The sequence below is a fragment of the Sciurus vulgaris genome, assembly GCF_902686455.1.
Source record: "Sciurus vulgaris genome assembly, chromosome: 14".
Lineage (NCBI taxonomy): Eukaryota > Metazoa > Chordata > Mammalia > Rodentia > Sciuridae > Sciurus > Sciurus vulgaris.
In genome coordinates, this window is record NC_136475.1 from 10,305,214 (window position 1) to 10,319,413 (window position 14,200).

Sequence of the window (14,200 nt, forward strand, 5' to 3'; positions counted from 1 at the left end):
ACTGTGGCTGACAAACTCATAGGGGAAGCAAGAAACATAAAACTTAAAAAATAAGGTAAGGTGGTAGATTTCAAGATGAAAGGATCTCACAGTTCTTTTTAGAATAGGAGAAGGGCAATGAGAAAGTATGTTAGTCTGGAAAGACGGCACAAATCTGGAGCCAACTGGTTATAAACACGTATCCGTCTAATTGCAGAACAAGAGCAGGACTCGGCAAAGACAACTGTGTGCATCTCCCCCGCTTGATGTCCTCAGAGAACAGGTCAGCTACTCCCAAAAGTATCTGTTATAAAAGCATGTGTCTCCCTTGCCGTAATTCAGATTTAAGACCACTAATTGCTCCAAATAGCTCAAAGATTCCTCCAGAGACCAGGGTACACATTAGTCTCAATGTACACTTGTAAAAACAAAAAGTTATATTTCAATCTCACTTTGAGTGTGTTTTCCAAGATGCAGGCTCTTCAATATATTCACTGAAATTTATACAACTGAAATTTAACAGTACTTTCTTTTTTTAGGGGGTACCAGGGATTGAACTCAGGGGCACTCGACCACCAGAGCCACATCCCCAGTCCTATTTTGTATTTTATTTAGAGACAGGGTTTCACTGAGTCGCTTAGTACCTCGCTAAGTTGCTGAGGCTGGCTTTGAACTTGTGATCCTCCTGCCTCAGCCTCCCAAGCAGCTAGGATTACAAGTATGCACCGCCACCCCTAGCTTAACAGTACTTTCTTAAAATCAAATTTAGCAATTAATAAAAATTATTTTATCATTTACCAGAACAGAAAGTTTTGAGTGCTGATTTACCTCTCTGAAAAGAGTAACAAACACTGGTTGATAAACGGCTCCACTCGACTTTTGCAACATACTCCACAGAACCCCTGGAAAATACAATCTTTTTATAGTATTTTAAAAAATCATCTGTACCTGAAAACTTATTCAATGCATCCTTGCTTCCATTTGTTTCAGCTCCTACACTGCGGAACTGTTGGACAATGCTATTCAATTCAGAGGAGCGCTGGGAGATTCTGTGCTCGGCTATTCGAAGACGTTCTTTTAAAGCAAGAAATTCTCGTTGATAAGCAATTAGTTTTTCTAGAGGCAAAAGCAAAAAAAAAAAAAAAAATTAGAAGTATACTTCTAAACAAAAACTTCCAAAGAGAACTATAATAACAAAAACTTGAATTAAAGTCAAATTTTGGGGAAGAAAATATTTACTCTGATAAAGAACTGAAAATTAAAGAGCCCTGACGTTAGATAACACAGGAACTAATTTTATTATTTATTATCTATTATTTATAAGAATGTGAACACTCTCTACTTAACATTCAGAAATTTAAAGACAGAAAAAGATGAAAGTTGTTAGAATTAACACTCCAAGCATAATACACCATTTCTCAAAAGGTGCAAACGACTTTAACAACCACATTCATATCAACCAGATAGAGACGAGGCAAAAGCTGGTAACACAGATGAGACAATGAAGACAATATATTTTATTGCATAATCAGCAATTTCCATACTTCCTATCCTGCCACAATTTCCCTGGGCCAGACTTCAGTCAAATTCCTGGTTCCTAAAAACTCAATGAGCTAGATGTACAATGACCCCAGTTTGAAGTCATTCATTTTAATAATCTGAGAGAATGAGAGGTCAAGAGATACAGCTGGGGGCTGGGGCTGTAGCTTGCCTAGCACGTGTGAGGCACTGGGTTCAATTCTTAGCACAATAAATAAATAAATAGGTCCATCAACAACTAAAAAAATTTTTTAAATAAATACATCTGGTCTCAGAAATAAAGTGGGTGTCATGAGCATAAACAGGCACGGGAACAGTGAGCGTGAATGGGAGAGCTCGGACAAAGCACAGAGAGGAGAGGCAGAGGACAGGACTGGCACAAGAGCTGACAAGGCCGCAGAAGGGACCACTGCTGACATCATCCGTGACATGCACAGTGGCTGACATGTGGGCATGGCAGCTCCACAGCCTCCTCAGATCAAGAGAAACCAGAACAAAGGTTTTCAACTTCTCTATCAGCCAGGCCCACCAAAGCCCCTATTGCGACACCAAAACCTTAGAAAGGCTACTTTCTATTTAACATTAGATAATGTCTTATCCACAGATGAACTCAGTAACAAACACACTTACTGAACCTTATTTATGCCAACCTGGTCTTAGAAGCACTGTCAATCGTACCATTCCTTGTGCCTTACACAAAGGCGCACACCGCCAAAACCCCTGAAGAATGCTGTGGCAGGGACACATTCCTGGCCTTAACCGCCATGCTTCCCCACGCTGAGTAACAAAGCCACATAAGTCACTGTATTTCCCTGTGTGCTGGCTTTGGGAGGGGGCAAAGCAAGAAGGGGGCTGTGACCTGGAAAGGGCACCCCAGGAGCTTCAGGGAACTGGGCATGGTCTACCTGGGTAGTGTGGTTAATGAGGTTCAGAATTGTACGTTTATGGGTTAGGCACATTTCTGTATATGCGAATTCACAAGAAAATAAATTTTAAGAAAAAGTTATTCACAAATACGAATGATAAAAAGCCAGGCATGGTAGAACATGCCTGTAATCCCAGCTACTTAGGAGGCTGAGGTAGAAGGATCCCCCGAATCCAGGAATTTGAAAACAGCCTGGGCAACGGAGTGAGACCTCATCTCAAAACGATAAAACAACTATAAACAATTATGTGGTAATGATTATAACAGAAGATATGCAATATTTATGTGAAAACTCTAAAAGAAAAACCATAAGCAATTATGCTGATGATTACAATGAGTCCCACAATATTTATGTGAATACCACAAAAAATAAAACATCAATTATAATTACAATGAGACATACAAGATTTATATGAAGACTTATACAAGCCTTTTCCCAAAATCTATAAAAAAAAAAAAAAGAATAAATGAAATGCCTAAATCCATCTTATAAAAAGATAAATTCTAATAAGCTATTCTTTCCAAAATAATGATGGGGGCATTTAATGTATGACTCTAAATGTATCCAGAAGAAACACATTTTTTAAAGGGCCAATAAAATAATACAAGGAACATGTTCTGAGATCAGAATATACTGTAAGGCTGTAGAAATTAAAGTATGCGGACCACCAGATCCAGACCCCGTAGACAAGGCAGGTCAGCCCAAGGACAGCTTCCCAAAACAACCAGAGTGAACTGTCCCATGTGCCCTTCCCTCCTGGCATGAGCAGCATTACACTTTTCCCTGAGACTTGAGCAGTGCCTAAATATTTGCCTCTAACACCACGTGCCACTATAAAGTAGTAGAATCCTCTGAAGAATTAACTTCAAGATGAAACTAGAGCATTCTTACATCAGCGTGTAGGAAAGTAAAATGACAGGACATGCCAAAAGGGCACAGGAGATGACTTGAGAGGCCCCACTGGCCAGATGGGGGATAATGCTGGTGGCAGTGAATTGTAACCTACTGAGTAAGAATCCCTGAGTCTATACAACAATGATGAAACAAAGAGCAACAGACGAGGGATAAGTGTTGTTGACTACAGAAAACCAACTAAGACATGTAGAAGGAACAGCGATGGGTGGAAAATCTCCATTTTGCAATCATCACAGCAACAACTGACACAGGCAAGACTGAACCAGCAGGTGAAAGTCTCATGAGGAAACGGATATACAGATCTTCTCAAAGTATCACTCGCAAAGCACTTGCTATTTTACGAAAGGAAAAACTTAACTTTTTTTTTTTTTTTTTTTTTAACAATAGGGAAACCTGGAGGACATCATCTTAATGGAGTAATGGAGTGATCAAAGGTCCTACAGGCCATAGCAGGACAGAGGTCAGGTGCCCCTAAGATGATGCACAGGGAACCCAGCTCATTATGTGGTATTCCTGCCAAAAATGCACAATGAATCTAATCTCTAAGACACCACAGACACAGCAAGGCATGACGAATCAAACACAGTTTGCACTTTAAACACTGTGAAGGTCATGAAAGATAAAGGGTAAGAAAGTACCCTAGAGAACACAGACTAAGGAGACTAGACAATGAAATGCACAGCACAGTCCTGCACTGGATCCTGGACCAGGAAAAATAAGTATCAAGACACTATCAAGGGAAACACACACACGCACACATTCACACAGTAGACTAGAGAAATCATATTGTGTGAACATTAAACTTCCTGAACTTGACGTTGTACTGGTAACATAAGAATGTCCTTGTTCTTAACACTAAAGTAATAATAATAAACACTAACGTGTTTAGAGGTAAAAAGAGGCATGATTTCAGCAATTCACTTTCAAAGGGTTCTGGAAAGAAATCTCTCTACAGACAGGAAAGTAACAGAGGCAACAGGTGAAACATACAGACAAGTTATCTGCACTGTCCTGGACTGTCCTTAAACTTGTCATTTCTTCTTCTTTTTGAATACAAAGTTTTCAAAGCAAGCAGGAAGACAGGCTATCAGAACGATTCAGTCTTTGAGAAACTCTGGGGTGGCGGGGAGGTATACAGGTCTGAGGGCAGTCACTGTCTGGACACATTTTCTTGATATTTTGAAACCAACCTCCCAGAGAGGCCAGTTTCACCGAGTAGGAAGAAAAACCAGTTTGTAGAGAAGGACCTCCACCCCTAATTCCAAAACACTCCCCTTCATTCAGCAGGACTGGAACCACTTTTGGAAAATTACTTCAGAGAAGATACCTTGGGCCCATGGACCACAGGACCGGGCCATGCACTTGCTGGTCCAGGCACTGTTCTTAGCTCAAAGTCTCCAGCTATGAGAAGGCTCCGCCTCTTGTTTCCACTCCACTCTTCCATATTGAGGGTTTCCACAAAATCAGGGCATGTTCACACTCCATCTCGAGAGTCAAGGTGGCTTTCCAGACATTTCTTAGAATTTCCTCCATTCATTTTTCCCACAACACTACAGTTTTTGAATTTAGTTCAAATTTTAACATAATAGACAAAAATCTCTCCAAATTAATATGTTTGACAAGTCCCTATTTTCAACCTTAACTGCAAAATTCCTATATTTGCTTTTCTTTGAATAATCTCAATTGGTTTATGTAGGGGAACATGGCAGGAAACTAAGGGACTCTCTTGCTAACTTCACACTGGGAAATACCTGGTTCTGCTTATTGTTTTTTCTCTATTATAAACAGAATGTTTTGTTTTGCGTGCAGTACTGTGGATTAAAACCAGCGGAGCTCTACCACTGACCAACATACCCAGTCCTTTGCATTTTGTATTTGGAGACAGGGCCTCACTAAGTTGCCTAGGCTGGCCTCAATCCTGATACCCTCCTGCCTCAGCCTCCTGAGTAGCTGGCACATGATGTGCGCCAACCCGCCTGGCCCAGAATGCTTTTAATAGCAGAAAATTATCTATCTAGATCAGGTAACAAAAGTAAAAATCATGTTTTGTGATCCTAAGGTTTTGAAACCTACAAAAATTCCAAAATAAGAAATGGCTGTTATTTGATCTTTTTGGCAAACATGCAATTTCATATGATTCAACAATTTAATTAGTAGTTTTGGATACAATTTTAAAAACTGGCCAACAGTACAGAAGAATAATTAACATAAACACTAAAACTAACACTAATGTGTTATGCACAAAAAGGAACAGAGGACTTTCAAGCAGTAACTTCTTAGCAGCAAGATATGGGAACACTACTGGATTTTATGCACTAACATGAAAATTATCAAAAATTAAATCCACTTTTAATTCTTAAAATTTTAGGATATATAAACAACAAAATTCTTACAATGGAAAGAATGCTGATAAGACATCTGATTCATCCCTCTGTCCCTTCAATACTGCACTCTTTCACACACAGGGGAAAAAAAATTTTTTTAAATAGGATTGAGGAACTTCTTTAGTAATAAGATTCCAAAATTTAACAAGCTTTACATTTCACAAAGTAACGGCCTTTGAAAAAAACACTTCACTTCACTTTTTAAAAAATTTTCATATTCATCATTCTTATACAACAAATTTAAAATAGAAAGGAGCGAGCCTGGATGAAATAAATGGTGGGCAATTTCCCGCTTGGAAACCTCTAAAACATCAAGAAGAAATAACAGAGCTGGATTCAGGAGGCGGTCTAGAAGGGCTGGGGCCTGGAAAAGCCAGAAGAGTGTACGCAGGAGTTCGAGTGAAAAGGGTCAGAAGAACAGACAATGCCAATAGGATGGAATGGAACCAAATTCTGGCTCTAGTTTTGGAGAGTCAACAGTCACAGCAACCAGTACCCGACCGTTTCACACGTCCCACATGAGAGCAGCTGGAAGGGCTGGAGGAGGCACTGAATTCTGGACTCCACCTCCAGGAAACCCATGGAGTGCATGAGATGGGGCCTGAGAACATCAGGCTGAGATGGGTGATGCTGCTGTGCCCGGGGGCATCCACTGGGGACCTTAGAGGTGCCAACACTGTCCTGGAGTCACTCTCAAGTGGCCTGGAAACCCACCCTGCCCTTTCCCAGCTCCTCCTCCATCCTTCCCTCTGGTCCACATGTTAAGAGATCCCAGGGGCGGGGATGGGGGGCATTAAAAAGGCAAGGACCATAATTTACAAGGTTATATTTGGGGAAGAAAGGGGTCTCAAAGCACCCAGGGGACACACGTTCCAAAGGTCTCTCTAGGAGTTACGTGGAATTGCCAACATCATGCCCTATTTCTAAAGTATCCCAGGCAGGATCCACAGCGTAAGCATGGATTTAAGCTCACAAGGGAAAATGAGGCTGAGCTATACAGAATCATATACTTTAAATTAAAACACAGACTATAATTCATCTGTTCCCTTCCATAAGGTTTCATTGTACTTGCAAAGTAAGATCCTAATTAGTGAATTCTAACATTAAAAAGTCTTCCTGAACACAACCCCTATTTCTCCAAGTTATCCCCTAAGTAATATAATCATTAACAGTGTAATTCAAAACGAACTTCCAGGTACAAGTTTAGTAAGTTAAAATCTATCCAGTGACCTTATGAAGCACAAACAATGCTGCCCATGCCTGTAAGATGCACTTCCTCAGAATACTTAAAAATATTTTTTTAGTAGTCAATGGACCTTCATATTATTTATATGTGGTGCTGAGGACTGAACCCAGGGCCTCACACACGCCAGGCAAGTGCTCTACCACTGAGTCACAACCCCAGCCCCCAGAAATACATCTTAATCTAGTGCAGTCATTTTCCTCAATTGTCCTGAGGAGGGGGGAGCTCTTTTCAGGAATCTTATCATAAAGTCCCAAATTTCATTATCATAGTGAAATGAGGAGGGAGGAACAATATGTGTAGTTTCAATAACACAAATTTATGTGTACTTAGCTCTATGTTCACAACAGTCCTTTTAAAAATACTGACAATGATCTTCAACAACCTTAAGGGGCTTGAAGTAAACATTATCGGATGGTCAAAAATTCCTTTTTCCAGCACTTAAACTTACTGGCTGTCATTGTTTCAGCAAGTGTTGTTTCATTCTCCAAGGAAAATAAAACACATTTGTACTCTAAAGATCTTCCTGTGACGAATCTGTCAAGAAAGAGCACTCACGGGCTGGGGTTGTGGCTCAGTAGCAGAGCGCTTGCCTAGCATGTGTGAGGCACTGGGTTCAATCCTCAGCACCACATAAAAATAAATAAATAAAAAAGGAGGGAGGGAAGGAGGGAGGGAGGGAGGGAGGGAGGGAGGGAGGAAGGGAGGAAGGAAGGAAGGAAGGAAGGAAGGGAGGAAGGAAGGAAGGAAGGAAGGAAGGAAGGAAGGAAGGAAGGAAGGAAGGAAGGAAAGGAAAGAAAAGAAAGAGCACTCACTTTACGCTGGAGTCATCTGGGTGTCAAAGCAGAGCCCGGGGCCTGGCCAGTCCCTGCACCGGGAAGGGCCCTCACACAGGGCTCCTCCTACCTTCCAGCTGGACCTGGTTAGCCACCTGGGCCTCAGTTCAGGCTGCCCTCTTCCCTCTCCTCACCTTACGTTACTCTTCTTTAACTGCCACCCTTCCCTTCTAATATTCTTCCCCAAAATCATTTTGAAATCCTCCTCCTGCATTTATTTTCTCCATTTTTCATTTCTGACCAATCTTCGCTTCTCTCACCTCTTTCTTTCTTTCTTTCTTTTTTTCTATTTCTTTTCTCCACAGCCTGCATGCTCCCACAATATCTGTCTCCTGTATTTTCTCAAAGGGCTGAGGACTCTCTTCTCCAACTGGGTGGCTCAAACAGTCCACTTGGCTGCCCACCTCCAGACTCAAATCACCCTGGACACCACCTCTGATACCAACTAGCGTTTCGAGGCTGACGGCCTCCAGTTTAACAGGGGAATTCAACAGACACTGCTGTCTTAGGAAAGGACCTTGGGAGCCCAAAGATGCCCCAGACTGAAAAAGAAACAAATGCGGGTCTGACAGAGGGGATGAGAACACCTAGCTGCAGCCTCGTCCGCAGCTCTTCACGTGCAGGAGGCACACAAGGCCACGCGTTAGGGTGTCTAGGCAAGGCCACCGGTATCAAGACAGCTCCCTGTTTCTACCCGATCCCACTCCTTGGTGACCACCGTATGCCCCCAGGCTCTAAGGCATCCACACTTAGCTGTTCAGGTTCTATTTTGAAATCTTTTTTTTTTTTTTTCTGTGTTCTAATTAGTTATACATAACAGTAGAATGTATTTATGCATTTTAATAAAGCATACATGATCTTTTATTTTCAAAATTCATGACTTTTAGTCTTTCTTAGAGGTCTTCCTAAGAATAAAGAGAACATGTTATTTCTTTTTCAAGAGTAAAACTGTTTATCTTTCAGGTGCCATCTGAGTCCGTGAGACTGTTTTATAAACCTAAGATATACAGACAGACAGATTCCCAGGTGTCCCAGTGATCCTTGCCCTCTGATACTCACAGCCCAGCATGATCCCTTCCTCGGTGTGGCCAGGAGCTATGGCTTGCTCCTCTAACTGACAGAATGTAGCAGAGGTGGTGGATGCTACCTCTGGGATGGTTTCATCATATGGGATTCTGTCTTGCCAGCAGAAGTTCCATCTAGAAAGAGACACTCCCCCAAAGTGTCCTCAAGGAAGCAAACAGCTGTGCTGGAAGGCCCCATGACAGAGGGCACAGAGCTCCCTCCAGCTAGGAGCCAACAAAAAGCTGGGTTCTCAGGCCTACTGTGACAAGGAAACGAATTCAGTCAACAACCTAAATAACCTATTAAACCTATTAAACCAACAACCTATTAAACCAACATCAAAAGACTAAAAGGCAGAAAGCAGAAGGGAAAAGGGTAGAGTTCTTGGGATGTCGAGAAAAAGCACAGCATTCATGCCCTGGGTTTCTTTTTGCCTCACATATCCTAGACAAGGTACTAGACATGCCAGTAGCCTGGAACCAACAGGCAGACACAAAGAGGCACCAAGAAAAGCCTGATCTCTGTAGTCAAGGGACTCAGGAAGGGACAACCGAGCAAAAGAGAAAACTTCTAGATGATTACTGCTCTACAACAGCCACACACCATGAAGCAGCCCTGGACCCATCCCAACCAGCAAGGGCCAAGAAGGGAGCAGAAACCACCCCCCACCATCCCCCACCCCCACCATATACACACATGCATGTGCTTCCTGGGATGGTATCAGAGAAGTCCGGGTGAGGAGCTAGGGCTTTCACTGCTCTCCGGCAGTACCGAATCCCCCGCAACCCGCCCCACACCTCATGAAGTGTCAGAGGAGGCTGCATGGGAAGCAGTAACAGGGCATCTCTCCCTGTTCCAGTCAGCACAACCTCAGCAGGGACCAACTGACCTCCTGCCCTGCACAGTGGTGATAGGGATCCCTCTCTGCTGTACATCAAGGGAAGTCAAGTGAGGACTTTAGACACCCATCTCATTCCCCACCTGGCAGTAGTGAGGTGGCACACCAGCCTCCTAGAATGGTGACAGAAAAGACTTGCTAAGACAGACAAGTAAATAATATCCAGTATTTTTAAGACCTCAAATGCCTTGGATACAACGAAAAATCACTCATCACACTAAGAACCAGGAAAATCTCAACTGAAATGAGAAAAAAAAAAAAAAAAAATCAAGAGATTCCAACATCAAGACAACTCAGATGTTAAAATCAACTGGTAAGAATTTTTTTTTTGGGGGGTGGGCGGGTGGAGGGGCAAGGACCAAACTCAGTCTTGCACATGCTAAGCAAGTGCTCTGCCATGGAGCTCAAACCCTAGCCCCTCTCTAAGACTCTTAAGGCAGCCATCATAAAAGTGCTTCAACAGGTAAGTATCTAAAAAATAGAAACCCCAAGCAAAGAAACAGAAGACACAAAGAAATAAATGAACATCTTAGAACAGAAAATACAACTGAAACAAACCCCCCTTAATGCATAGCCCAAAAGCAGACAGGACCGAGGAAAGAATCAGTGCATCTGAAGGAAGACAACTGGAAATAATCCGGAGAACAGAAAATAGATTGAGGAAGAAAAGTAACAGGGCCACAGGGGTCTTTGGAAATATAAAATGGTCTGAGATCTAACATTCCTACCATCAGCATCCCAAAATGAAAGGAGAAAGAGGGTAGGGTAGAGAAAGTACTAGAAGAAATGATGGCCAGGAGTTCCCCAAATGGGCAAAAAACATAAACCTACATAAAGGTTCAAGTTGAGCAAACCCCAAACAGGAAAAACTCAAAGAAACCCATGCCAAGAAATGCCATAACTGAACCTCAAAAAACTAGAGACCAAAGAGAAAATCTTGAAAGTAGTCCAACAGAAAGACACATTACCTACCCAGAAAAAAATAATTTGAATGACAGCAGATTTCTCATCAGAAACCATGGAAACCAAAGGAAGTGGGACAACATTTTTCAAGTATTAAAAAAAAGAATCCCTAATTCCATATATGGCAAAATTATCCTTAAGGAACAAAGGGAAAATCAAGAAATCCTCATAAGGAAGAAAATTAAGGGAACCTGTCATCAGCAAACCTAACCAAAAGTAATCTGGGAACATCAAAATGGAAGAAAGAACTGAAAGAGGAAGAAAAAAAACCACAGAAACATTCTTTTCCTCTAGAGTTTTCCAAATTGCATTTCATGATTGAAGTGAAAAAGTATACCATTGTCTAATGTGGTTCTCAATAGAGAAGAAATATTTCAAACAATTAAATTAAAATTGAGAGAAGAGAAGGTTTGTAAATGAGAGGCATCTGTACTTCACTTTAAATGTTGACACAAGTGGACTATTATATATACCACTAATATATCTGAACAGAGGATATACTCAAAAGCAGATAAATGGAATTTATGTATGCGCACACACATGCGAAGTACTGGGATGAAAGCCAGGGGTACTCTACCATTCAGCTACATCCCCAGTCCATTCATCCATCTATCTATCCATCCATCCATCCATCCATTCATCGATTTTTGGAGGGCTGGGGATATAGCTCAGTTGGTAGAGTGCTTGCCTTGCAAGCACTAAGGCCCTGGGTTCAAATCCCCAGCACTGAAAAAAAAAAAAATCAACATACATTGAGATGAGGCCTCATTAAGCTGCCCAGGCTGTCTTTGAACTTGGGATCCTCCAGTCTCTGCCTCACAAGTCACTGGGATTATAGACACGCACTACCACACACAGATCAAAATGTAATTTAAAAAATGTTGAAATAATCACATGATGTCAGGAAAAAGAAAAAAACGGAGCAAAAGGTAAAGAAAAATAATAGATTTAATTACATCTACTATATCACTAATCACATGAAACAGAAGTGGTCTACACCAATTAAGAAAGAGCTGATATAAAGACATGATACAGCTGAGTGTGGTGGTGCACACCTGTGGTCCCAACTACTCAGGAGTCTGAGGCAGGAGAATGGCTTGAGCCCAGGAGTTTAAGGCCAGTCAGTACAATGTAGCACGACCCTATCTGAAGAGTATGTACACATATGATCCAATTGTGTGCCACAGACACCATCTAAAACGTCGATACCCACATAATGGAATCCTACTCAACAAAAGAAAAGAACAAATTACTGAAACCTCCAATAATGTGGATGGACCTCAAGGGCACCAAGTTGAGTGAAAAATGTCAATCTCTCACACACTACAGGTTCCATCAATAAAACATTTCCAATATGACAAAATCATAGTGGTGGACAAAAGATCAGTGGTTGCCTGGAGTTTGGGATGGCAGGCAGGGTGTTACTATGACAAAGGAGCACAGGGGAGATGGCCATGATGATGAAGAAGTTGCCTGGCACTGGTTACAAGGATCTACACATGTGAAAAAATGAGTCCACACTAGTGACACCAATGTTGGATTCCTGACTTTGAGGCTGTGCATTGCACATAACTGATCACAAGAAGTAGCCATCAGGGGGAAAATGGATGAAGGTCACAGGGTCTCTGTACTACCCTGCAGTTTCCCATAATTCTGTAATTCTTTTAAAATAAGGAGGTGGGTGAGGAGCCAATCAATCAATGAAAAAACAATTATTTTTAAAGGGAAAAAAAGAATTATGGAATTTTCATTGTCGAACAACTAGATGGACTTCATCACACTGTGTGTAGTAAGGATCCAGAACATCCCGTGGGCTGGAAGGACTTGCGATGGTATTCTTTCATCCACTGTGTGGGCAGCAAGATTTACTGGTTAGGCTCAGGAGCTAATGCCTAAAGCCTAAACTAATGCTTTGTTTTGGTGACACGGGTGAAGAAGGACTAGAAGTAATGGGGAACTATTAGATGCATTAGAATCTATTAGAGATGTAGTTAAAATTTGGAATTAGACTGTCCAGATCCCTGCATGACAGTTAATAAGCAGTTTGCTCTGGTCAAAAGACACTGTCCATTCAGTTTCTTAAACCAGAAATGCGTGCAATAAAATTCTGGCTTTGGATGTTTCAGTTTTTAAACATTATAATTTATAGTGAAAGTTGTTTGTCACGTTATCCTATTTATTATTTGTAAAATTACTTGTAAGAAAAAAATAGGTCAATTGGACCCAGAAAGTAAATACCTTTACTTAGCACACACCAAAATTCCAGACTCCAAGTAAGCAAGCAGCGGCTCAGATGAACCACACAGCTTATAGGAACAGTCCAGGCACAAGGAGCCACTCAGATCACATGAGGTAAGTTTCACATCAGTGTCACCAAGCTCCCAGATACCAACCAATGCCAACCTTGCAAGCAGGTCTTTCTGATGACAAGAAGTCTCTGATCTGTATGCTCTTTTCGTACAGCATGGATCCTATTTTAGCATTTCTTCTTTGCTCCCCCCTGAATGTTCTCATACTGCCTTTTAGGAGGCCAAACAAATGGTAGCAAAGGGTCAACTGAGGCAAATCATCTTACATTCTGAGTTATTAAAAATTTATCCAAAATGTTCATGAAACCAAACAATATTATCGAAAAGGGTAAGCTAATTATTTTATATAATAGAATATTATGGAACTGCTAAAATTCACGACATAGGAAACATTTGTACAGGATAAGCAACAGCATACAAAATGCACATCCTGGTGTCAGATTCTCTAAAGGATATTTATATATATAAAAGTTCTCACACTTTTTGGACTTAGACTCCTGTTTGCACTCTTTTAAATTAGTGGACCCCAAAGCTCTTTTGTTTATGTGAATTGTATTTATCAACATTTACCATGTCAGAAATACCAATAAACTTACAAAATACTTATTTAAAAAGCATTTAAAAAGCAATTACATTAGCATAAGCAGCGTGTTGTGAAAACAACTATTTTCTAAAAAAAAATTTTCAGTGAAAAAAGTGACTTTCTCAAATATTTTTAATGGCTGGCTTGAAAGGGAAGAGTTAAATTCTTGTAACTGTTTCTGCTATTTTCATAAGACTGAAAAAGGCAAATAATATCCTAGCATTATTATAAAAATAGTCTTGATTTCATAAACCTCCTGAAAGAGTCTAGAGATCCCCTCGCATCCTTTTACACTGTTTGGTGCTTTGTTATATTTTGGCATGGGGTTATAGGGGGTCGTGTGCTTTTTGTTTTTTTGGTTCTGGGGATTGAACCCAGAGGCCATATCCCTAGCCCTTTCCATTACTTATTTTCAGACAGGGTCTCACAAAGTTGTCCAGGCTGGCCTTGAACTTGCAATCCTCCTGCTTCAGCCACCCAAGTAGCTGGGCTTACAGGTTTGTCATCATGCCCAGCAAGATACACTTTGGTGATTATTAGTCCAGAAAAATGAAAAATAC

General features: G+C 41.1%; 1 protein-coding gene across 6 annotated transcripts in view; it reads right to left on the minus strand.

Moving 5' to 3' along the window:
* Positions 1 to 14,200, minus strand: part of MGAT4A (alpha-1,3-mannosyl-glycoprotein 4-beta-N-acetylglucosaminyltransferase A) — an 86,245-nt gene that overhangs the window by 49,401 nt on the left and 22,644 nt on the right. For all 6 annotated transcript variants that reach the window (XM_079111333.1, XM_079111332.1, XM_079111334.1 and 3 more), the window contains one exon: positions 928 to 1,095. In XM_079111333.1, the coding sequence (XP_078967459.1) occupies positions 928 to 1,095 (168 nt within the window). The remainder of the gene's footprint in view (positions 1 to 927; positions 1,096 to 14,200) is intronic.